The sequence below is a fragment of the Rhinolophus sinicus genome, chromosome 15 (genome assembly GCF_057876585.1).
Source record: "Rhinolophus sinicus isolate RSI-liver-muscle chromosome 15, RSI-T2T, whole genome shotgun sequence".
Classification (NCBI taxonomy): Eukaryota; Metazoa; Chordata; class Mammalia; order Chiroptera; family Rhinolophidae; genus Rhinolophus; species Rhinolophus sinicus.
The window spans coordinates 50,579,675-50,607,009 of NC_142515.1; the positions used below are offsets into that span (position 1 = coordinate 50,579,675).

General features: G+C 36.3%; 1 protein-coding gene across 6 annotated transcripts in view; it reads left to right on the plus strand.

Annotated features, from left to right (window-relative positions):
- FAM149B1 (family with sequence similarity 149 member B1) overlaps positions 1 to 27,335 on the plus strand; it is a 47,033-nt gene that overhangs the window by 13,530 nt on the left and 6,168 nt on the right. For 4 of the 6 annotated variants that reach the window (XM_019745870.3, XM_019745872.3, XM_088792059.1 and 1 more), the window contains exons 4-9: positions 1,736 to 1,878; positions 2,857 to 2,973; positions 10,472 to 10,630; positions 14,428 to 14,615; positions 23,636 to 23,760; positions 25,354 to 25,460. In XM_019745870.3, coding sequence (XP_019601429.3) covers positions 1,736 to 1,878; positions 2,857 to 2,973; positions 10,472 to 10,630; positions 14,428 to 14,615; positions 23,636 to 23,760; positions 25,354 to 25,460 — 839 coding nt within the window. The remainder of the gene's footprint in view (positions 1 to 1,735; positions 1,879 to 2,856; positions 2,974 to 10,471; positions 10,631 to 14,427; positions 14,616 to 23,635; positions 23,761 to 25,353; positions 25,461 to 27,335) is intronic. The other 2 variants (XM_019745875.3, XM_074339579.2) reach the window with 2 other exon arrangements.

Genomic DNA, 27,335 nt, shown 5'->3' on the forward strand with positions numbered 1-27,335 from the left:
GTAGATAAATATTTAACAGTAAAGAATAACAAAGTTCACTGATACTATGAAATTCTCGTCACACACACATGCACCCCGAGGAGCTTAAAAACATAAGAAATTTAAAAATATATATTTGTATTGTTTTTACAGTTAACCTTCATATCTACCTAGCAAGCCCTTTTTATTCTGTAGAAGCTGACTTTCATTCTTAGAGTGAAAATGTGTATTTTTCATCTTATACTTTTAAAAGAAAGTATAACATTTCTTACACTGGAATGTAAAAGGGTGCATAAACAGGTGAAGTAGAGAGCAAGCAGAGCATTAGGTAACATGATCACCTGTCAGAGTCACACTTTACAGCCATCCCTTTGGCTGCTGCTAAAAGATAGATTACACAGGACAAAGATATAACCTAAATTGTAAAGTGAAAAAGTGCAGGCTACAAAGTAATACACACACACACACACACACACACACACACACACACAACTGATTGTCTACCCTAAGCTCTAAAAAATACTGGCATGACACCAAGAAACTATACTAAAATTAGCAATCATTATCTTAGAATGGTAGAATTATTGGTAGTTTTTATTTTTTTTATACTTTTCTGGATTTTTCAAAATGATTACAATACTGTATTTTTATTATGAAGAAAATGTTACTTTAGAAAAGTAATATTTCTATACATTTTCTTTAAATAGAAATAGGGAGCACATCTGAATGTTCTAAGATATGAAAACACTAACTTAACTTTTTTTTTAATTTATTGGGGTGACAATTGTTAATAAAATTACATAGATTTCAGGTGTACAATTCTGTATTACATCATCTATAAATCCCATTATGTGTTCACTACCCAGAGTCAGTTCTCCTTCCATCACCATATATTTGATCCCCCTTACCCTCATCTCCCACCCCCCACTCCCCTTACCCTCTGGTAACCACTAAACTATTGTCTGTGTCTATGAGTTTTTGTTTCTCATTTGTTTGTCTTGTTCTTTTGTTGTTTTTGGTTTATATACCACATATCAGTGAAATCATATGGTTCTCTGCTTTTTCTGTCTGACTTATTTCGCTTAGCATCATACTCGCAAGATCCATCCATGTTGTCACAAATGTTCCTATATCACCTTTTCTTACCGCCGAATAGTATTCCATTGTGTATATATACCACAACTTCTTTATCCATTCATCTATCGAAGGACATTTTGGTTGTTTCCATGTCTTGGTCACCGTAAACAAAGCTGCAGTGAACATTGGAGCACACGTGTCTTTATGTATAAATGTTTTCAGATTTTTTGGGTAGATACCCAAGAGAGGGATTGCTGGGTCATATGGTAATTCTATTCGTAATTTTTTGAGGCACCTCCACACTGCCTTCCATAACGGCTGCACCAGTCTGCATTCCCACCAACAGTGTATGAGGGTTCCTTTTTCTCCACACTTGTTGGAGAAAACTTGTTACTATTTGTCCTGTTGATGATAGCCATTCTGACTGGGGTGAAGTGATAGCTCATTGTGGTTTTGATTTGCATTTCTCTGATGATTAGTGATGTTGAGCATTTTTTTATGTCTATTTGCCATTTGTATGTCCTCTTTAACTTAACTTTTCTTTCATGGACATTCAACAATATTTCAAATGGACCAAATATTGAAAATGAAACAAAATCTTATTGCTTTCAACCTTTATGATTTTTAACAGATACTGAAGTTCACCTAAATATTTTGGGGTGTTATTTTTTTTTTCTAGGAACTTGATCAAAATGCCACTGAAAAAGTCCAGGCAATGTTTACAGCCATTGATGAGCTCTTGTATGAGCAGAAGTTGAGTGTACATACCAAGAGTCTACAAGAAGAGTGCCAACAGTGGACATGTAGTTTTCCTCACCTCAGGTATTGAAGCCCTAGAGTTAACCTGTATTCATGGCTAATACTAAAATTTGAAAAGCAGATTTCCAGAAAAGCTTGTATTCTGAATATTTACAGGCATGGTTTTGATGAATGGAAATAAGGCCATACAGTATAAAGCCTCAGTTGAGAGTAAACTCAAGTTGATGGAAGTTTCTTGGAATTTTCATAACTACCAACATGTCATCCTAATCCAGTAAAATAATTTCTATACTAGCAGCAGATATCTGTGTATTATGGCTGTCCAGAGTCCTTCTTTTGAACAAGAGGGTCAGAAAATATATTTGTTCACACTCTTATTTACAGGTAAATTCTTATGTATAGTTGAAAGCAGACATAAGTTGTTAGGAATCTTCTCTTCAATAGAAATTGTATTAGTGCACTTACTACACATACATAAAATTTATAAAGCTTCATGTTCTTAAGAATATAATTCATGGTTTTCACTAATTTGGCCTGGCTTTCACCCATTTTGGCAGATTTAATGAAGATTATTATAGAAGATGGAGGGCAAATTACAAATGTTTGCTCAACTTCCTTGAATTTTTTTTTGGGGGGGAGGAGGGGTGGAGACTATAGCTTTCTCTTTTCCATGTCTATTCTATGGAAGAGAGATATAACTGTGATAAGGCTCTATATTTCTGTATTCACATTTTCTCCTAAAAATCTTTTTTTGGTTTTTTTCTTAAACAACAGAAATTTATTTCTCACAGTCTGATATCAGAGTGCCAGTAGTCAGGTTCTGGTGAGGGATCTCTTCCTGGCTTGCAGATGGCCACCTTCTTATTGTGTCCTCACATGACAGAGAAAACTCTTGTGTTAAGAACCATTCTTAGTCAATATCAGACTATGTGTGTATTGGACTTCTATGTAGAGCCATCAAATTTGTTCCAAAAATATCTACATTTTTGTATGTATGCCCAGTGAAGGTGCTTAATAATCTTTTTTATGTTCACTCTGAAGGATTCTGGGTAAGCAGATAATCACTCCAAGTGAAGGTTATGAACTGTATCCTAGATCCCCTTCTGGTATTTTAGCTTCACATGAGGCAACACTGTCTCAAGAAAGAGAGTCTACCATGTAAGTATTTATGTATCCGAATGCCCAAGTATTATAGTCTACCAGTTATACAAAGGGATTAAAATATTTCTTCCTACTTATTGGTATTTAATAAAACACAGCAAATTCTTTAAGACTGACCATAGTCTTTTTGCATATTCAATTTTGTTACAAAATTTTTTGTTCAAAAAGTAAGATATTACTTTGGGTTTAAGGATGTTTTTGTTATTTACACACACACACACACACACACACACACACACACACTCACACACAGGCGCTTCCCTCTTGGAATAAATGTGTACGTAGACTGGTTTAAAGAAATCTAGGGTCTAAGAAACAGACCTTAAAATTTTTTTTTAAAAAGTGATTTTGTTTAAACATGTAATAATAATTACATCTTAATTTCTCTACAGAAGTTAAACTATTAGTTTTTTAGCTTAAAAGGGGTAGTATAGTATGGGTAATTCTTTTGAGCAACTCAAACTCTTCAAATAGCAACAAAATATTCACAAATAGAATTATTTCAAAACCTATGCTTACCTTTATTTAAATCTATTGTAAAATATCATATTTTTTATTGATTTTTTTACTTATTCCTATACTTTTTCGTAAGACTACAGTTTTACTTATTTGATACCATCTAAGAGTTGTGGTAATACTTGCTTTTGATGCCTTTTTCACTTGTAGTGATTTGACCAGACCAAAAAGTAAAACAAATACCTATCTATACTTTATACCCAGATATATACTTACATGAAACAAATTACCCAGCTATATCAACATACCACTACTCATGGAAAGCAGTAACAAATTAGACATAATCCATGATATTTACTTTCATGTAACTACTACTTTGTCCATACTTGATATTTTCTCTCTTGAGTACCATTATGAACTCATAGCATTTCAAAATCTTTACATGTTTTAATTAACCATGATTATTATTGATGCTTCAATTGTTACAACTTGGCCATATCAAGCTAGTTCCTTTGTTTTGACTGTATTCTTGCTTCCAAGATACAGTAGGATGTTCCAGGCCCATCCTAAATTTTTCTTCAAGAATCAGCTGAAATTCAAGGAGATCTAATTCCTTTGAGAGGCTAATAGTATTTGAGAACCAAATTTGGGTAGTGAGGGTATGTAAGTTGGTGGTGCTGATGCTATCTTGCCATTTTTTGTAGTAAGAAGCGTGGGAAAATGTGTCATGAATTCATTTTTATTTTTTCAGTTTAACAAACTAGGTTGCCATAAAATATGAGGTTTATTAAATACTGAGACTTTCTACAAAAATAACATTTCAAACTATATCCATTCTTGCCCCTCCACATTACATCATATTTTCCTTTTAAAATTCAAGGTTGATCCTTTCTGTCTCCCATTTAAAAATATTCAGTAGCTTCCCATTGAATTTAAGATAAAAATCTAAAATTAGGTTGGTGCAAAGGTAATTGCGGTTATTGCATTTATTTTTAACCTTTTAAACTGCAATTACTTTTGCACCAACCTAATATATCATAAGCTGGCCCCAGAGTACATCTCTATCTTGATCTCTCTCATTCACTAATCCTCCTACACTGGCTTTCTTTCATCTCAAACGTACTAAGCAAGGTATTTGGTCCAGTTTCTATTCTTGAGGCATTCTTGGGCCAGAGGCAAGTGGTACAATGAACACAAAATACAGTATCTTCTTTTTATCTCGAACACCTAGCACAGTGCCTAGAACATGGTTAGCATTCAACTCTTTTCCTTTTTTTTTTTTCCACTAAATTAAAACAGATCATATTTATATGATAACAAACTACATGAAAATGAATTAATGTATAAATTGTTATTTTGGTTTCAAAACAATGCTATCAATTAAAACAAATATTAGTGTCTATGTCAAAATGGAATTCCAGGAATCGTAAATAATAGAAGGTGGTGGCAGCATAAGGAGAAAACACAGGCCAAAAAAAAGGACTCTGAAAAGATGAGTTTGAGGACATTTCCACTTGAAAAACAACCATGCATTCTATTGCTTCAAGTTAGCTTGAAGGGCTTGTCTACCCCTAGCTTAAATACATACCTCAACAAAGATTAACTATAATATCTAATAAGTAGCTAAAGTGTATGACTATATGCAGAATTATAACCTTTAAAAAAATCATTAAAAGAATAGAGTCCAGAAATAAACTATTGCATATATGGCTAAATGATTTTCAACAAGGATGCCAAGACTACACCATGGGGGAAAGGACAGTCTCTTCAACAAATAGTGTTGGGAAAACTAGGTATCCACATGCAAAAGAATGAAGTTGGGTCCTTACCTTACACCATGTATAGAAATTAACTGAAAATGGATTAAATGCCTAAAAAGACCTAAAACTATAAAACTCCTAGAATAAAACATAGGGGGAAAGCTTCAGGATGCTGGATTTGGCAATGATTTATTGGATATGACACCAAAAATGTAGGTAACAAAAGCAAAAACAGATAAATGGGACTATATCAAACTTAAAAATATCTGTGCAGCTGAAGAAATAATCAAGAGTGAAAAGGGAACCTATGGAATAGGGGAGAATATTTGTAAATCACATATCTGATAAGGGGTTAATATCCAGAATATATTAGGAACTTCTACAACTCAACAATAAAAAAACAAATAACCCAATTAAAAAATGGACAAAAGACTAGAATAGACAATTCTCCAAAGATATACAAATGGCCAACAAACCATGAAAAGATGCTCAACATATCTAATCATAAGAGGAATGAAAATCAAAACGATATCACTTCACACCAATCGGGATATCCACTATCAAAAGAACAGAAAATAATAAGTGTTGGAAAAGTAGAGAGAAATTGGAAACTTTGTGCACTATAGTTGGGAATGTAAAATGGTGAAGCCATTATGGAAAACAGGATGGAAGTTCCTTAAAAAATTAAAAATAGAATTACCATATGATCCAGCAGTCCCACTCCTGGATATATCTATATATCTGTATCTATATCTATAAAATTGAAAGCAGGATCTCAAAGAGATATTTGCACATTCATGTTTACTGCAGCATTATTCACAATAACCAAGAGGTGGAAGACACCCAAATATTCACCAGCAGATGAATGGGTAAAGAAAATTTGGTATATACATACAATTAAATATTATGCAGCCTTAAAAAAAGAAGGAAATCCTGTCACATGCTACAATAATATGAATGAATCTCAAAGAGATTATTCTAAGGAAAATAAGCTTGTCACAAAAGAACAAATGTACTGTGATTTCACTCATATTAAATGCAGTAGCCCACCCCACCGCCCCTTATCTGCAGGGGATACATTCCAAGACTAGTGATGCCTGAAACCACCAAAAAAACCAAACTCTATATATACTGTTTTTTCCTATACGTATATACCTATGATAAAGTTTAATTTCTAAATTAGGCATAGTAAGAGATTAACAACAATAATAATAAAATAAAACAATTCTAACAATATACGTAATAACAGTTACGTGAATGTGGTCTCTCATGCAACGTCTTACTGTACTGTCATCCTTGTGATGATGTGAGATAAAATGGCTACATGATGAGATAAAATGAGGTGAATGACAGGCATTGTGACATAGTGTTAGGCTACTATTGACCTTCTGACGATACATAACAAACATTTTACAGCTTCTCTTTGGCATATCTGAATTGGCAGCATCACTACTCTTGCTCTTTGGGGCTATTATTAAGTAACGTAAGGATTACTTGAACACAAGCACTACAATACCACAACAGTTGATCTGACAATAGAGAAGGCTACTAAGTGACTAACTGGGGGGTAGCGTGCACAGCATGGGTAAGCTGGCCAAGGGGATGATTCAGGTCCCGGGAGGGACGGAGCAGGAGGCTGAGAGAGTTCATCATGTTACTCAGAATCGTGTGCAATGTAAAACTTATGAATTGTTTATTTTTGGAATTTTCCATTTAATATTGTTGGACCATGGTTGACCCGGGTAACTGAAACCATGGAAAGTGAGACCATGGATAAGGAGGGTCTGCTATATTTAAAGTAGTCAAGATCATGGAAATAAAAGTAGGGTAGTTGCCAAGAGAGGGGGCGGGGAAGAGGGAGGTATAATTAGTGTTTAATGGGTATGTCAGTTTTGCAAAATGAAAAAGTTCTAGAGATCTGTTGCACAATAATGGGAATAACTTAACACTACTGAACTGTACAGTTTAAAATGGTTAAAATGGTAAATTTACCATGTTTCCCCCAAAATAAGACCTAGCCGGACAATCAGCACTAATGAGTCTATTGGAGCAAAAATTAATATAAGTCCCGGTCTTATTTTACTATAATATAAGACCGGGTCTTACACATAATATCATATTTTTTACCACAATTTAAAAAAATCATTAAAGTAATATGGTATGGCTGCTGTTTGTCCTAAGCACACCTCCTCATGTCACTCATTACACGTTACAGTTTTTCCTTTCATTTCCTTTTTTTTTTTTAAACCATTATCCTAAATGCAAGAGCCAGTCAAGCTAAATACAAATCAGATTTTTTTTCTGAAGCTCTCAAAAGCCATGGAAAGAGCCTCTTTCAGTTCTCCTAGTAGGGCCATCCACATTTGTATTTTCTTTCTATTGCACAGTACTACATTATGTTTTCTTTCTTTGGGCATCATGAGATCACATCTCCGTGTAAATTTCCTCTATTCCAGTCATTTCTGGGTACACTGGGAGATAAAGTGGGTCCGAAACGGAGCTGAGAGTGGTTAACTGTACTTTTCAGCTCCTAGTCCGGAAGGTGACCTCTTGGCCACGTGTTCCTCCCAACCGCCCAGGAGGGCCTTGCAGCGACATCTCCGTGAAGGCTACAAAATTCCACCTTCTACAGTCTCCACCCGGATGAGCTGACTCTAGATTAAACTCTGTTTAAATAAGAAACCTAGCAAAGTCATTTTATCCTCCATGGATCTGGGGGAAGAAAAAAGTGCCAATGATTTTTTTCCTCTCAAAAAAAAACGTATCTCAAGTATTACTACCAGGGCAATACATTATTAGGTAAGACCACTGTTATTCTTTCAGTAAGTAAAAGAATTATGAACACTTTAGAAGTTAAAGGTTATTTTTCAGACACAGTAATCTCTGAAGTCTGATAATTTAAGATTCCTTTGTTAGAAATAACATTTGCAAAGACAGTTTTTTGATGTAGAATACTGTTTTTTTGCTGCAGCATTAGGGAAACTGGAACATTTCCCCTCTCACCTAACTGAAGTTTTTTTTTAACTAAGAGAAAGACCTGTACTTTGTCAGAAAAGCCTTTTTTTTTCAAAGCAAATAATTCCATTAATTACCACTGACAACAGAAATGACTGGCTAACAATACAAATGGAATGACGCCATAGCACAGTAACATATGGAATGCTGAATATGCAGTGTTTGACAGCTTTTAATTTTGTCATGTTTCGGTTTAAAAAAACTACTAACACCAGTATTTTATAAAACAAAATACATTTTAACACAAAAGAGCATGAAGTACATAATCTCAAAATAAGGACAGTTCTTTTCAAGAAAGGATATTTGGCAGTCTTACTGGGTATTTGTCCTTACTTGGCTCATTTTGGTGTAGATCAATAAAAATTTTGTCATGGACTATCATAAACTTGTTGACTACAATTTGGGAATCACTATTTTAGAATTTCAGAACAGAGACTTAAAAAATACCTTAAGTCTCAAACTTAGAGACTTTTTTAAACAATAATGCCAGCTGGTTTAGATGTGTTGGTACTCTAAACTGTTTCTCTCCTGTCTTACCATCTCTCCATCCCCATACCTCCTGCCACACGTGGTCCAGGCTCTCTCATCAGCTTACCAGCTCTTTCTTCTGTTTTTGCTCTAGCCTCTTAACCTCATTATCCTCTTCATCACCACCACAGTGATCTTCTAAAGCAAGGATCTCGTCATTCCATCTTAAAAAATTTAATTACTTTTCAATGCTATGAATTAGCCCAAGTTAATACACAAAGTACTTAACAGTCTGGCTTCATCATACCTTCCCAATCACTTCCTATGAAACCTACACTTTATTTAATGGCTTACATAACAGAGAAGTTTATTTCTATTTTAAAAGAAGTCTGGAGAAAAGGTATCTAAAGATAGAATAATGGTGGCATAGTATTTTCTGGGTCCTAGGCTCCTTTCATCTTTCTGCTACACCATACTAGCTGACGATGCTTTTCCTGAAGCTGTTTTCACAGTCCAAGATGGCTGACAGAGTTCCAAACATGACATTCACTTTCCAGGTAGTGAAAAGGAGGACAGGCAGAAGGGTAAAAGGGCACCCCTATAGCCAAGGCAGTTCTCTTTAAACAGACTTCCCAGAGTCCCACATAACAATTCTGCTGTCTTATTGGCTACATCTGGCTGCACGGTAGTGGGAAATGTAGTTTTTGAGGTGGGTGTATTGCGCTCCTGAATTAAACTGACGTGATATACTAGGAAGGAGAGAATGGCTATTGGGGGGCATCCAGCATTCTCTGCCACATATGTATATAATTTTTTGAAATTACATATTTTGTATTCTTTTTATATTTACCATTTTATTGTGGGCATCTTCCATTTTCTCCCACATTCATTTAATGACCTCATACTATTCCATTGCATTAATATACTATTAATTAAACAACCAATTCCCAATTCTGTATTTTGAAACAGTTGGGCTTGTTTTAATTTTTGGAAATTATAAACAATTCTGTGACAATAATTTATTTTTGTAGCTAAACCTTGCAGGGAATATCCTTGGAGGAAATCCCTACAAATGAAACTACTGAATCAACAAGTATATTATTTTAAGGCTTCTAATACATTATTTCCAAAATGTCTTCCAGTAAGCTTTTCCCACAAGCCTTGCTGAAAAGTGCCATAGGGTTATTTTTTCTTCCCCATTAAAAAAAAAAAACTTAAGATACAAAAAAAGTATAAAGAATAACACAAAGCATACATTGGTTATATGTGATACTTAGTTAAACTAAGAGCCATTTTAAGAAACTGTATTGCTCAGATTGGACTGACTTTGTCCAAAGTAAACCAACTGATATGAGTGAGTCATCCCATATTCACTGAATACCTGGGTTGGAAGAGAAATTTAAATATAAATAAGAGAAGATCTTTGTCTTTAAGGAGCCTGCATTTTGAACAAGGATGGATTGAAATAAGTATATAACCTCCTGAGGTACCTTTAAAGATGCAATTATGAATGTAAATATTCTTAGATTTTTATTTGTTTAAATTTTTAGCCATAGCTGTTGCATCTGAAAAGATAGCAAGCAGAATTCGATACTGCATAATACACCTAAGGAGAGTAGGTCTGTGGGTAGTATTTACACTCCCTATTCTGAGAACGAAGAGGCACTGAAGCTTAGAGTAGTCCAGGAAGGTGTCGACACACCAGGGCGAGGCACTTTGAGCTGGAACTCGCCTGACCGAGTTGCTGTGAGAACTGTTTACATTGTACATAATGTTTGCTTTTTTTTCTCTCCCAGATTTGGTATTAGGGGAAAGAAGTTACATTTCTCTTCTTATGTTCATAAAGCATCTTCCATTGCCAAATCCCCTAGCTTGGGTTCTATGGAAGAGGAAGATTGTGTCATCTTCTCTGATGGAATAATAGAGGAATACCTAGCATTCGACCACACAGATATGTGAGTATTATGTCTTTTATGCTTTTTACTCCTCTACTTAAGTATTAATATCTATTTTTTCTGAAGAACACTACCAATATCACCTATAATTAGATTACGTCACTTTCTGCTACTATGTATTTTCTATTACTTCTCAGGCACCAGAGTTCATGTGCTTAGTTGATATAAATTCCTATTGCTTCCACATTCCAGACTTCCCTGCATATTTTCTTCCTGTACATGTCATTTGCCTCTTCCTGAGAGTAAACATTTTAAAATGAGTTGTTTTCTCCACATAATTTGATTTTATCCTTTGTAAATTTCACCAGTAACTCATGGAAACACTGAAACTTTTTTTTTTAACACTGAAACTTTTTATACAAGCAGTTGAAGAGGTGTGAACTTCATATACATAAATCCTGTTCGAAAAAGGTATATACAATTTATATAAAAACCTTATATTCAGCACAGACTTTATAATTAATAATGCTTATTTAGACCTATTCTTACTGTATCCCGACAATAGTCCTGTGACATAGGTATTATTTACCCCCTTTACAGGACAGGTGAGAATTAGAGTAGTGAAAAGATGTCTGAGGTAAAGCTAAAACTAAAACTTTATCTGATTCTAAATCTAGTCTCTCTTCTCTGTTCCATGCTACCTTTTTGAAACATTAACCTCTTAAACTATTGAATTGATAATCACAGCAGCACATCTGAAAGTGAGTGAGAATTCCATTGTAGCCTATGAGGATGTGCTTAGGTCTAGTTATTATTGTGTCACGTGATTCTGAACTTCTCTTCTTTCCATCATATTTCCTGCTGAGCCATGTTTATTCACATGCTCAATGTACATATCGTAGCATCAGCTAAACATAATTCAGATTTCTGTACATACCACCACTGAGCTAGCTCATTGTTGCAAGAGAATCATAATTAGGTTCTTTTGGTTTTCCAGAGACTGCCCCCTTTCTCTTTACTTTATCTGTACCTTTCCTCAAATCAGTCTTCTCCCTTGGTTTTAGCTTATGAAAATAAAGCTGATTTAACTAATTTAAAATGAGATGTAGTTTCGGCCTGGTGGCTCAGGTGGTTGGAGTGCCGTGCTCCTAACGCCAAGGTCACTGGTTCGATTCCCACATGGGCCAGTAGCTGCGCCCTCTACAGCTAAGATTGTGAACAACAGCTCTCCCTGGAGCTGGGCTGCCCTGAGAAGCAGAAGGTTGGCCGTGAGCTGCCATGAGTTCCTGCGGGCTGCTCTGTGCTTCGTGGGCTTGAACCGGAATGTGTGGGTGGAGGCGGAAGAAAGGGGGAAAAATAAAAAGAGATGTAAATGGCTTATATGTGTTCCCTAGGGCATTTCTTTCCCTTTTCCTGATAGTAAACGCAAATGAATTTTCAGGTAATACAGGGAAGAGTTACAGAAAGGCAGCATTCACTTTAGAGATACCAGAGATATTGACTGAAAAATGACAGAGTAGTTGGACCTTTAGAATGTTCCTAATTTAAGATATTGATGGCCCTGAAATAAACCAAAACACCTATAGGAAATTAATATATACAACAATTTCAGCAAATGATTTTGGTGCAACATGGAAAAACCATTTAGAAAAAAATAAGTTTCCTAACTTATTCTTTACAGAAAATAAATTTCACATATAAAATATTTAAAGGTGACAGATTAAATCATGTAAATTTAGAAGACAACAAATTATGAAAGATTATTTAAAAAATAATTCAGAAATGGGGAAGGCTTTTCTAATCATAGCACAAAATCTACAAATCATTTAAGAAATTCTTAAAAATAACTACATAAAATGAAATTTCTATATAAAAAAACTCAAAGTCAAAACACAGGTGACAAACTGGCAAAAACATTTGCAGTTCACACATACACAAAGACTTAATTTCCTTAATATGTACATCAATAAGGAAAACAGTAAGGACAAAACAGGCAAAGAACATGAATAGTTCACATAAAAAGAAAATGGATTTTAAATATATGAAATGAAATTCAATCCCATTCAGAATTAGAGATATAAATTACAACTATAATGAGATACTATTTTATCTGTCAGATTTGCAGAGAACAAAAGATAATTTGATAATTCCTTCAATAAGAAAACAGACATATTCTTTCACCATTGGAGAATTATACTACAGGAAAGTGGGCATTATCTTTCAGATTGAAATGCATATACCTTTTGACTTAATTCTATTTATAGGAATTTAGCCTACAGATATAATCCCATGTAGCTAAAGACCTATGTACGTAGAAAGATATTAACTACAGTATTGACAATAAGAGCAAAAGGTTGGTTGATCGATTACTGACTAGTTAGATATATTATAGTATATCCAATGGAATACTCTGCAGCTATTTTTAAAAAGAATCAAATTTACATGTACTGATTGGAATCCAGGGCCAAGATACATTGTTAAGTAAAAGAGCAAGGTGCAGTACAGTGTATAATGTAACTATTTCTCCAGACTTATACATAATGTCTACTTCTGGGAGTGAGCACCGGGAAGAGAGATATAGACTTATTTTTCACTACATACATACATTTCATTCTGTACCATCTGATTTTTTTTCATTATATGAATGGATTATCTCCTCTAAAAAGAAATATAAATTTAAATACAGTTAATACTAATCAGCCTTCTTTCCCCCATTTAATGCGAGGCCAACTCTCCCTCAGGAAAGGAGCAGGAAAGAATCTTTGGCACCCTGCATAAACCTCTCAGCATCCTTCTTTCCTGCCTACAGTTCCTGTTTAGTTCTTGAGACCTCTGCTGCCCTAGGCGTAACTGTCACTGTCGAGATTGGGAGATATTTCTTCCCACCCCAAGCCAGTGCCAGAATTTGCTTGTTCTTAGTTTATAATACACCTATCAGCTACTGTGTTTCCCCGAAAATAAGACCTAGCCCGATAATCAGCTTTAATGAGTCTTTTGGAGCAAAAACTAATATAAGACCCAGTCTTATTTTATAAGACTGGGTATAATATAATATAATTAATATAATATCATATATAATACAATATAATATAGTATAATACCAGGTCTTATATTAGTTTTTGCTCCAAAAGACACATTAGAGCTGATTGTCCTGCTAGGTCTTATTTTCAGGGAAACAGGGTAGGTTTCCCCCATAGAATTCAGGGAAACAAGGTAGGTTTCCCCCCTAGAATTCTAGAATTCCCTGCCAGAGAAGAGACAGACTTGGCCAATTGGGAGTTTCTGGGTTATAGATACACAGTCTCCAGGAGAGCGTCAGAGTAGCTTCCTATGCTGCTGTGCTCCCCTCCTTTTCCTTTCCAGCCAATTACCAAATGTTTATTTGGATTAGTAAAAGTATTTTCATAATCTACATGGACTGTTTTCCTAATGAATCATTGCCTTAAATAATTATAACATTTCATGATGCACAGTTACATGCACATCATGAAATGTGTCACATTATTATTAATCTAAATGTTATCCAGTTACAACAAAAAGCTTACTTCTGTATGCGTTACTGCTGTTCAACTGACAATGCCCACTGAGTAAGGTAAAAAATTACAATGATTCTCTCTCTTCTTTTTCTTGTTCTATTTTTTGGCAGAGTAGTGGGGTGAGTTAGGGGTAAACAGGGAAATGCAGTCTCCTCTGTTGAGAATTCCCTTAGTTCACAAGGCAGCTTAATCCATGTGCTCCATATGCTGGGGAGGAAAGGGGAACTGGGCACATAGCACACGCCTAAGAAGCACAAAGGACAGTGGTGAACATTCAGTTTAGAATAACCATGAAGTCTTTCCTTCTTGCTTCTGTTACAGAGAAGAGGGGTTTCCTGGAAAGAAATCAGAAGCAGCTCCAGAGAAACAGAACTTAGGGTACCCTCCCATTGCTCCATTTTACTGCATGAAAGAGGATGTCCTTGCTTACGTGTTTGATGACGTGTGGAGCAGGGTCCTGAGCTGTATGGAGCAGTTGACACGTAGCCACTGGGAGGGATTTGCTTCTGGTAAGGATCTTTGTAAAAATGGCAATATAAAAAATAATTGTCTAGGATTCCCAAACCCTAACCAGTCTATTAGATTAGATGCTTCATGAGTGCAAAAGATTCATATTTATGTTTCCCACAGAAACAAAGAAAAATTTAGAAAATACTTGAGAGTGAGTAGATGAGTAACCAGGCCTAGTGTATGATGACTACACAGAGATTGTGCTTCCTCTTTGAATATAATCATCTGTGAGAAACAACCCTGTGCAACTGGCAAATACATTTTTAAACTGCTTTATTAAAAATATTTGATAAACAATAAACCATATATACTTGACGTGTACAATTTGGTAAGTTAACCGGTGTATATATCCTTCGCCCCAAAATTACTTTTGTAATCCCTCCCTCTTGCCCCTGCCTGACCCACCATTCCCAAGTGACACCTAATCTGCTTTCTCTCACTATTGGTTAGATTATATTTTGCAGAATTTCGTATACATAGAATCATATAGTATCGACCTTTTATCAGCTTCTTTCACTCAGCATGATCATTTTGAGATTCATCCATGTCTGTGTGTGTGTGTCAATAATTTATTCCTTTTTATCGCTGAGTAGTATTCCGTTGTTCCACAATTTGTTAATCCATTTATCTGTTGATGGACATTTGGGTTGTTCTCAGTTTTGGACTATTACATGTAAAGATGTTATGAACACTAGTGTACAAGAATTTGTGGGACATACATTTCCTTTCCTCTTGGAGTGGAATGGTTGGATTACATGGTTAAATGTATATTTAACTTTTTAAGAATTGTTTGTATTAGTTTTCTATGTTGCACAAAAAAATTATCACAAACTTAGCAACTTCAAAAAATACGTGTTTATTATCTCACAGATTTGTGGGTCAGAAGTCCAGGAATGGCTTAGCTAGTCCTCTACTTACAATCTCAAAAGGCTTTAATCAGGGTTGGCCAGGGCTGGGTTCTCATGTAGAGGCTCAACTAGGAAAGAATCCACTTCCCCTTCTGTGTATTCTTGGAAGCATCCACTTTCTTATAGCTGTAGTAGTCATGGCAGTTTTCTTCTGCCATGGGTCCATATCAACTCTGAAACCCAGCTGGAAAAATACTGGGAGTTCCTTTATAAGTTTCAAGGCCTGGAAAAAAATCCTCTTAGCTATCTGTTCCACCCTCTGGGCTCTTGGTTTCATCTTCTGAGTGATCCTTCCTTTATCATGAAAGGTAGCACATGTCTGCAGCTAAGTAGTTTTATCATGCTGCTTCCTGCCAGTAGAATTTTGGGGGTCTGACAGCCTTCTTTCATTTAGAATCTTTTGCCATCTAGAGAGACTGAGGATTTTCAGAATCGTCAAATCCTGGTTTCTTTATGTTTAATAGTTTTCCCCTAAATTTATCTTTCTCATCTCATGTTTTATTATAAGCAGCTTGAAAAAAAAAATCAGGCCTCACCTTCAACACTTTGGAAATCTCCTTAGCTAAATAACCAAGATCGTCACTTAAAAGTTCTGCTTTTCATATGACCCCAGGAGACCATTTCACTACCTTTCTGCCACCAAATAACAAGTAGCTCCCTTCTTCCACTTTCTTATAAAATGAGCCCTCCCCTACATCATCCTCCAAATCCAGATTTCTACTAAGTCTGTTCAAGGCAAGAGATGCCTTCTCTATCATGCTTCTCAAAATTCTTCCAGCCGCTATCAATGAAAATTGAAAATAAAATTAAGAAAGTAATCCATTAACAACATCATCAAAAAGAATAAAATATTTAGGAATAAACTTAACCAAAGAAGTATTAGACTTGAACACTGAAAACTATAAAACATTATTAAACTTAGGGGAGACCTAAAGAAATGAAAAGACATCTGTGTTTATGGATTGAAAGACTTAATATTGTTAAGATGGCAATATTCCCCAAATAGATCTACAGGTTGAGTGCAATCCTTATCAAAATTCCAACTGACTTTTTTGCAGAAATGGACAAGCTGATCCTGAAATTCGTATGGAAATGCAAGGTACCCTGAATATTCAAAACAGTATTGAAAAAGAACAAAGTTGAAGGAGTCATACTTCATGAATTTAAATTTAATACAAAGCTACAGTAATAGAAACAGTGTAGTACTGGCATAGGACAGACAGATCAATGGAATACAATCAATAAAAAATAATAAACCCACACATCTATGACCAATTGATTTTTAACAAGGGTTCCAAGACCATTCGATGGGGGAAGAAGAGTCTCTTCAACAATCGATACAGGAACAACTGGATAGCCACATGGAAAAGAATGAAGTTGGAACCTTACTTGACATTGTATACAAAATATCAACTTAAAATGGAAACAAGACAGATATTTAAGAACTAAAATTATAAAACTCTTAAAAGAAAACATGGGAGTAAATCTTCATGAGCTTGGCATGAGCTTGTGCCTTGATGTAATTTTTCTCATGTTACTTCTGCTTGGAGTTTGTTGAGCTATTTAGATTATTGTTTTGTTTGGCAGTGGATTCTTAGATATGACACCAAGTCCACAAACAACAAAAGAAAAAATAGATAAATTGGACTTCATCAAAATAATAAACTTTGTGTATCAAAAGACATTATCAAGAAAGTGAAAAAAAAACCACCTACAGAATGAAAGCAAATATGTGCAAATCATACACCTCATAAGAATCTAGTATCCACAATATATGAAGAAATACAACTCAACAACAAAAGGACAAACACCCAATTAAAAAAATAGGCAAATAACTTGAATATGTGTTTCATCAAAGAAGACATACAAATGACCAATAAGCACAAGAAAAAGATGTTCAACATCATTATTCATTAGGGAAATGCAAATCAAAACCAAAACCACAATGAGATACCACTTCATACTTGCTAAGATGGGGAGATAGATGATAGATAGATAGATAGATAGATAGATAGATAGATAGATAGATAGATATGTGTGTATATATATGTATATGCATACATATACATATATATACACACACACATATATATGTGTATATATATATATATACACACTTTTTTATTAAAGGACAGTAACAAGTGTTGGTGAGGATATGGAGATACTTCATACACTGCTAGTGAGAATATAAAGTTGTACAGCCATTGCTGCACTGGAAACAGTTTGGCAGTCCCCAAAAGATTAAACATAAAATTACCATACAACCCAGCAATTCCACTCAGAGGTATACAACCAAAAGAACTGAAAATATATGTCCATAAAAAAAGCCTATGCATGAATGTTCATAGCAGCATTATTCATAATAATCAAAAAGTAGAACCAACCCAAATGCCTACCAACTGATGAATGGATGAAGAAAGTTTGGTATACCCATGTGTTATGGACTGAATTGTGACCCCCTCAAAATTCATATATTGAAGGCCTAACCCCCAATGTGAATGTGTTTGGAGATTGGGCCTTCAGGGTGGTAATTAAGGTCAAATGAGATCATAAGGGTGGGGTCTTAAGCCTATAGGGTTGCTATCATTATAAGAGGAGAGATATCAGAGCTCTCTTCCTGTGCACGCAAGGACACAACAAAAAGGTAGCTGCCCACAAACCAGGAAGAGAGGTCTCACCACAAACTAACCCTGACAGGACCTTCATCTTGGACTGCTAGCATACATAACTGTGAGAAAATGGACTTCTGTTGTTTAAGCTGTCCAGTCTGTGGTATTTTGTTATGGCAGCCTGAGTAACTAATAGACCATGCAATGGAATATTATTCATCCATAAAAAAGGAATTAAGTAGTGATGCATGCTACAACATGAATAACACTTGAAAATATGCTAAGTGAAAGAGGCCAGACACAAAAGGACATATATGATTCCATTAAAATGAAATGTCCAGAACAGGCGGGTCCATAGAGACAGAAAGTAGTTTAGTGATTTTAGAGTGATGGAAATTTTCTGAATTAAATAGTGGTGGTGGTTGCACAACATTGTAAATATAATTCTTTAAAAAAAACTAATTGTATACTATAAAATAGTTAAAAATGGTGAATTTTTTATGTGAATTTTGTCTCATTAAAAACATTTTTTTAAAAAAAATTTCCAACTTGAAGGATGTCCTCTAACATTTCTTGTATGTGGGTCTGTTGGGGATGAATTCTTTCTTTTGTAGATATGAAAATTTCTCATTTTGCTTTTTTTTCAAGATAATTTTGCAGGGTATGGAATTTTCTCTCAGTACTTTAAAGATGTTTTCCACTATATTCTAACTTGCATTTTCTGACAAGAAATCTGATGTCATCCTTTTCTTTGTTCCTGTGTACATGTCTTTTTGTTCTCTGGCTGCTTTTATGATTTTATCACTGGTTTTGAGCAATCTTAATATGATGTGCCTTGATGCAATTTTCTTCATGTTACTTCTTGGAGTTTGTTATTTGGAGATGCACATTTATTGTTTTGTTTGAAAAGTTTTCAGCCATTATGTCTTCAGGTATTTTTCCGTCCCCCCACCAATCCGCAGGACTCCAGTTACTCATACATTAGTCCATTTGACCACTTGTCCTCCAGATACTCTAATTTTTTTCGATTTTTGTCTCTGTGTATTTCATTTTGGATAGTTTCTATTGTTGTGCCTTTGAGTTCATTCATTCATCTTTTCTTCTGCAATGTTGACTCCACTGTTAAGCTCATCCAATGTATATTTCTACTCATTGTTTTCTATGAAATACAATTTGGGTGACTTGGTATCTCCCATGTTGCTAATTTTTTGAAAACGTGGAATAACTCAAACATCTGTGTGAATTCTGAGTTGGTTTCAATGATTGATATTCTTCTCATTGTGAGTTATGTTTTCCTGCCTGGTAATCTTTGGGTGCTAGACATTGTGAATTTTATCCTACTGGGGGTTGAATATTTTTTTATTCACATATATTTTCTAGGTCTTTTTCTGGGATGCAGTTACTTGGAAAATATCTGATCCTTTCAGGTATTGCTTTTATGACTTGTTAGGCAGGCTGGAGCAATATTCAGTCTAGAGCGAATTATTTACCAGCTACTAAGGCAAGATCTTCCTGAGTATGCTGTTCAATGCCCCAGGAATTATGAGTTTTTCTAGTATGGCTAGTGGGAGCAGGCACTATTCTTGGTCTCGTGTAAACAGCAGGCATTGTTCCTTCTTTCTTTCAGTTGGTTCTCTTTCCTAGCTTTAGGTATGTTCGAGTCAACTGCTTTGTTTGTAATGGTAATTTATTTTCATTGTTACAGTTTTCTATTGTATGACTATATCACATTCTACTGTTTGTGGACATTTGGGTAGTTTCCGGTTTGGGTTTTCCTGTGTATAGTGCTATTATGAACATTCTTGTATATGTCTTTTGGTGAACATATGTACTGGTTACAGAATAGTAGCATTGCTGGGTACTGTGATATGCTATTCCAGCTTCGGTGTATACTGCCATAATTTTTTCCAAACTGGCTGCACCTATTTACACTTTCTCTACTATCATATGGGAGTTCCAGTTGCCTTACATTTGCCACAGTTGATAATGTCTACACGGTTTTGTTTTAAGCCACTCTGTTGTATGCATGTTCTCTTTTAAAGCTGGTATTGGAGAATAGGACTAAAACCCTTTAAAAACTAACTGATTTATATTAAGTGAGGTTAAGGTTTTGGAGATAGAGGACAAATGGTAAAGTCCAGAATCATCCAAACTCCCACAATAAACCCTGGTGATAAAGGAACTCCCTCAGTTTTCAGTATCATCCACTGAGGCATCAGAGAAAACTTCAATTTCACCTTTCACAATTTACCAATGTTGCGCTGTGAATTAACATCCTTCTAGTTTATTTTTCTGTGCATACATAAATTTAGGTTATTTCATTATATTGTAATTGTGATTTAGTCTAAAACCAAAAACATTGATCTTGAAATGGAGCTGGAGAATCTCTAACTAACTGGTTTAGTGTGTTCACCGAAATGCATCAAAACAGCAAACTTGGTGCATAAAGAGCCAGGCAGCAAATATTTTAGTCTTTGCCAGCCATCCAGTCTCTGTTGCAATGACTCGATTCTGCCCTTGAAAGCAGCCATAAGCAATACGTGAGTAGCTGTGGCTATGCACACGCCCATGAACTCAGTATGTATGTTCCCCAAAATACATATATAAGAAGGTCCATAATAACACTAGGTGCTGGAAAACAAACTGGAAACTACCCAGATAGTCAGCTGTAGAATGTGATATATTCATACAATGGAGGACTATACAACAATGAGAATATACAAACGACTGTTACAAAAACAGATGGTGGTAATGGGCATGAGGGTTCCCTTTGGGGTGATGAAAAAGTTATGAAACTGGACAGAGGTGATAGTTGCATAACACCACGCATGTACTTAGTGCCACTGAATATACACTTTAAAATGGATAAAATAGTAAATTTTATGTTATATATATTTTGCTACAATAAGATATTTTTTAAAAAGTAATGGGTCCTATTTGGCCCACGGGCCACAGTTTGCCAACCAGTTCTAAAATGTCATCCCCATGACAAGCCATGTAGTGTAATGGTTAAAAGCAGTTTGTTACCAGACAACCTGGGTTCAACCACTAGCTCTGACACAAACTTTATGTCCTATGCAAGTTGCTTAACCTCGCGGTGCCTCAGTTTCTTTATAAAATAAGTATAATACTAATACCTATCTCAAATGGTTAAGGTATAAATGAGTTACATGGAAATAAAAGTAGTTCCCAGAATATATAAGAACACAATAAATGTTAGCTATTACCATTACTTTTTAAAAATAACACCTTATGGAAAAAGAACTCTTGAATTTTTGGCTTTGGTGTGGACCAGTTGGGTAGTTGTTTGTTGTTAGGGCCAACCTGCAGGTGCTGGTACAAACCTATCTCTACTATCACAACTTTTTCTACCCCTAAGGGAGGGAAAAAGCCAACCTGTATGCTAGTCACATATACAATAGGACCATGTGACAACTTGTGGTATTTTAAGATTTGTCAACTATAACCCAAAAGTATATAAAAGTCTGAGTATATGTAATCACTTATTTTTATAATTTATTTTTACAATCATTTTAACTTTTATTCAGACCAGTTTAAAAATCTAAATTATGGAGGAATATTTATCTCAAAATTATTTTTAATCCTTATTTGCTAATGGGCAAACAAGCTTCACTGGACATTTTTGTTGAGAAAAGAAATACCTTCAATGAAAGAAACAACAATAAACAAAATGATGATGGAAGTGATTTAGAAACAATGATGACCAAGAGTTATTAGTTTTACTCAGAAACATGATTCCTTGAGTTCAGTTTTGGAGCCAAAATTGCTGGTGAGGAGTGCTAAAATCCCAGTGTTTTAGAAATGCCAAAATCCATTTGTTTTGCGATTATGATTAATGAAGCTATGAACATTCTTGAACAGTCCTCCTGGTACGCATGTGCAAGAGTTCCTCTAGGGCTCACAGGGAAATGCATCTTCAGTTTCACTAGATAATGCCAAATTGCCCAAGTGATTGTACCAGTTATATATATCCACTAACAGTACACAAGTCCCTGTGCTTACAACCTCAATAGTTACTGATCAATTTTTTGTCAACGTGTAAAAGAATGTTTTCCGTGTGGTTTTACTTCTCCATTTTAAAAAGTAAGGTATAATTTACATATAGCAAAATTCACCTTGTTTAGTGTATAGTTCATATTTCCCAACTCTGTTCCTCTGGACCAAATTCAGGATAATTTCTTCAGACCTTTTCTTCAAGTTCATTAAGTGTCTTCAGCAGGATCTAATCTACTAATTTTTGCTCTCTTTCATAGGTTGTTTTTTTTTCCCCCCAAGTCATGTTGGTGTCCTTTCAATCTTAATTCAGCTTCAAGTTGTTGTCCTTTCAGTCTTAGTTGTGGAAGGTGCAGCTCAGCTCCAGGTCCAGTTGCCGTTGCTAGTTGCAACGTCCCTTGCAGGACTCGAACCAGCAACCTTTGTGGTTGAGAGGATGCGCTCCAACCAACTGAGCCATCTGGGAGCTCAGTGGTAGCTCAGCTCAAGGTGCCATCTTCAATCTTTAGTTGCAGGGGGCGCTACCCACCATCCCTTGTGGGATTCGAGGAATCGAACTGGCAACCTTGTGGTTGAGATCCCGGCTCCAACCAACTGAGCCATCCGGGAGGCAGCTTAGCTCAAGGTGCTGTGTTCAATCTTAGTTGCAGGGGGCGCTGCCCACCATCCCTTGCGGGACTCGAGGAATTGAACTGGCAACCTTGTGGTTGAGAGCCTACTGGCCCATGTGGGAATCGAACCGGCAGCCTTTGGAGTTAGGACCATGGAGCTCTAACCGCCTGAACCACCGGCCGGCCCTGTAGTTTTGTTTTTACAAATCTACTTATTTTTGTCTTACTCTTTACTCATATTTTCAACTGTAGCATTTGTTTACATTTTGAACCTGATTAATTCCACTTTCTTTAGTCTTTGCTGACCTAATTATGTTGTTTCTGCTTGCTCTTTCTCATTGTTTCCTTGTGGCATCATGTGATTTTTAACAGTCGGTTTGGATCTTGGAATTTTATGCATGGGAATTCTTTGAGGCCTGGATTAACAATCTGAAGGTCCCCCCTAGAGCTACATTGTCCATTATAGTAGTCACATGTGGCTATTTATTAAAATTAAATTAAAAATTCTGTTCCTCAGTCAGACTAACCAAATTTTAAGTGTTCTAGAGCCACGTGGCGAGAGGCCACTATACTGGACAACGCATATGTAGAACATTTCCATAAACTGCAGATATTCTGTTGCACAGCTTCTCTCTAGAGATCCTTGCTTTTCCTCCTGTCAGCTATCAACAGGCACTGCCGACCTGGGAAACCGCTTTAAATAGAATTCTTGGTTTCTGGGGTATTTTTGAACCATGCATATGGTATGAAACTGGGCTGCAAAGATGACTGAAGCCTTGCTTGAGACGATGAATTCTCAGGGGAGATTTTCTGTCACAATACTGTTGCTGTGGGTCTGGAGATATTCATGGGTAACAGATTCTGTTCCTTTGCTCAGATGATGAGAGTAATGTTGAAATCACCAGATCAGCTTCAGGAAGCCCCTGTGTGCTGAGTGAACCACAACCTTTGATCTTACCTCGAGTGCCACAGTCTAAGGTGCTGTCCGTCACCTCAAATCCGGTAAGGCCCACAGGGGAATATATGGGAGGACCTAGGGCTGTTCTTGCCAAAGGAAATTTGCTCACTATTATTTGTCTTACTTGTATTATTTGACTGTATTTTGTTGTTGTTACGTGTTTTGTCACAAAAAGCCGGTTACTCTATGTATTGACATATTTAAAAAATTAATAGCAAATTAGGTTTGGTCAGTTCTTCTCAGTGAGCTCTTTTGAAAAGGCATCTATAAGCTGTGTAATCTAGAATCAACTATGTGGTCAGCCTAATTCTATTCTGGGAAGAATGAAGGATATGATGAAAAGAGGGACCAAATCTCAGATTTTTTATGGTCTTAACATTCCGTCCTTTGAATTTCTTTTTGACTCCTTCCTTCTTTTTTCTTTTATCTCTGCCTCCCTGGTTTTTGTTTTTTTAATATTTGAATCTGTTGACATTTTTGCCTTTTGGATGTTCAGTACTCATAACCCAGGAGTAAAAGGCAATTTTACAGGACAGAGGAGAAACGGTCTCAATTAATCTATGGACAAGCATAAAGCTGGTTATTTTTTGCAGAAGACTGATGAGCCTGGTCTCATCCCTGTGTAATGACTTATGTAGTACCAGTTCCTACATGATAGTTTCCCAGTATTACCTGTGACAAGACTCGGGGGTTGGAGTGTAGTGGGGAGGGAGAAAAAGAAAAGGGACTCTAATCCTTGGGTCATGCTCGTCTGAGTTTTACTACCAGACCTAGTATTTGCTTTGTTGGTATACTGGCCAGATAGCGTACAGCTGGATTTATACACAGGTTTTCTAAAAATACAATCAGCAAGGCCCATACCTTATCATATTAAAGGACGAACTAGGTGAACTAATGTTCCTTTGGTTGTAATAAAAAACTTGACATGTTGAACTGGTTTGGCTATGATGTGCAAAACCTAGGCCCTGAACAGTTAGTTAACTTAAATGGTTCTGGTTGTTAATGATAAAAGGAAGAAGTATTAATCCAAACATTTCTTCAGAGAAAGTCGGAGGAAAATGCATGGTAAAGGAGATGGCCAAAATGATGACCTGAGAGAGAAAAGAAACAGGACTCTGAGGTAGTATGTCAGTGCAAGTAAGATGAAATCCTGCTAACATTAGAACAAAATTAACTCCTTCTAATAAACAGTATTCGGAAGTTAGGTTATCACTGAGAGCTGACTACTCCAGCGGTAGTGAAGGAGAAAGGATTAGTTTGTGTAGAATGTAGGACTGTGTGATGGTAAAAGAGATTAATTTTTGTTGTTGTTGTTGTTTTTAGGGTTTCTTTTCTAATGCAAATAATAATAAAGGTCCTGTCTCCCCTATGACAGTGGCTAAGTGCTTTCATCTAGGTTGATTAGGCTTCCCCCACCTGCTGTCATTTAGGAAAGGAGAGGAAAGGACTATGACCCTGTCATCTTGACACTGAACTTGAGGCCCCAGCTGAGCTATTGGCCAAGATACTACAAAAGTTAAGGCATAGGAGAAAAATGTATAAATGACTTAATTTGGAAATAATGACTTTTGGCAAAGTTGGGAAACTAAGCAGGTATCACCAAGCAATAATGAATAACATCTTCTTTTAACATGTAGATGAGTTTCTGTCAAGCAGCAAGTGGTCATCAGCCAAATATGAATGGTCTCTTGGTTCATGGGATGCCTCTACAGCCAAGAAATCTCTCCCTAATGGACAAACTCCTGTAAGAAGTATAAAATTTTAATCGAATAAATGAAGTAGATCACTGAGAAATAAAAGGAAAGTCAATTAATATGCATGTATTGAGTAGCTACCAAGCAATCACAGACATGTAGGGAGTGAAAACATCTAAGGAGAAGAGCAGCAAGGCTACTCTAGGTAGGAGAAATGGTGTGGGAAACGGTTTGGAGACAGGAAAATGCAAAGTATTTAGAAGAGAAAGACCTGTTTTGCTGTGGTAGGATAGGAGATAGGTCAGAACTTTAATGCTTCCAACTAAAGATTATTGACAATCTTTTAGAATTAAAATAGACCATGGTCTGATTAGTGGGAAAGAGACTATGAAATTAATGAAGGTTGGGACCAGACTGTGGAGGGTACTGAATGCCATGTTTCTGAGATCCATTCATGTTGTTGCATGTTACCTTCTCTTATTGCCAAGTAGCATTCTATTCTAAGCATATACAATTTGTTTACCCATTCTTCTGTTAATGAACACTTAGTCTGCTTCCAGGCTAGGGCAGTTATGCATAAAGCCATGATACATATTTTTGCACAGGTCTTTTTTGTGGACCAATGGTCTCATTTTCTTGGATCATTATCTAGATGTGAAACTGCCATCCAGTTTTCCAAAGTAATTGTACCATTTTACATTCCCACCAGCAACATGAGTTTCAGCTGGGGAGCACATATATTTAGATCAGGAAGTTGAAAGACGGATTTCACAGCAGTAGAGCATAGATTGGAATGAAACAGGAGGAACTGAAGGTGAGGAATCTAATGCAGGAATTCAAGCATGAGCTTCTAAGGATCTGCACTCAAGTTGTAGCACAGGATGAGAAAGGAATGAAATATATTAGGAGATATAAAATAAATCAAATTCTATAAAAATGGAGGAATAACAGTCAACTCTGAGATTTCAAACTCAAGGGAAGCGTTTTGGGGCAGGGGGAAGATGAGCTCGGTTTGGGGTGTGTTGCGTTTACAATGATGGGCCATCTTGTGGGAAATATGGAAGAGGTCAGATTTGGCAGTTGATCTAGAAGTTATTTGGCTAGGGGTGAATCCAGAATTATGAATGAGTAGTCCAGAGGGCAAAATAAAGATTAGCATAGAGTAGCTAAGGCCAAAACCTTCTATAAGTAAAGAAAATGCGTAAGTGAATGAGGCGGGAAGACCAGAAAGATCTCGTAATGCTCAAGGCATAACCCTGTTCCTTGATGGGCACTTTCCCTTCCAAGTTCTCCAAACACTGACGTATATTTTGCACCCAAGGACACCAACCTGTCCTGAAAGGTTGAGGAACTTGCTGAAAGCCAAAGAGCCCATGGCAGAGCTTTATGCTTTCATTTTCCCTCCATTTCATGGTGCAAATACTGCCTCTTAGGTGCCTTACAATAGAGCCAGACATTCTCTCATTCTGCTTAAAAAACAAAACCAAGAAAACCCCTGAAGCTGTAGGGTAGAGTTTAAGCTACTGTTTGGGCAAGGTGGTTGATTTATCAGAGTGCGCACATCAATTCTATTTCACAGCTGTTTACGCAAATGAGGACCTCCTGTGATCCTACTGCCCCAGCAGCCCAGGGTTCGAGACTCTTTGCTGCTCCCAGTTTTCCAGGGAACCCAAACCTCTACCCCTGCAGGGTCCAAAGAGCTCAGCATTTTAATCTCTGGAATGGGAGCCACGCTGGGGCCACACTCCTCCCACTGAGCAATATTTGCCTTTCAACTAGGTCTTTCTGGCGACATTCCTTCAGCACAAAAGAATGCCTCAAATATGGTAGGAATCTCAGTCTGAGGCAAACTTTTGGGAAGTACTTCAGAGAAGGTACCCTTCAGCTTAGCCTTCACTGGTAACTGAAGAAGTGACTGGGATGGC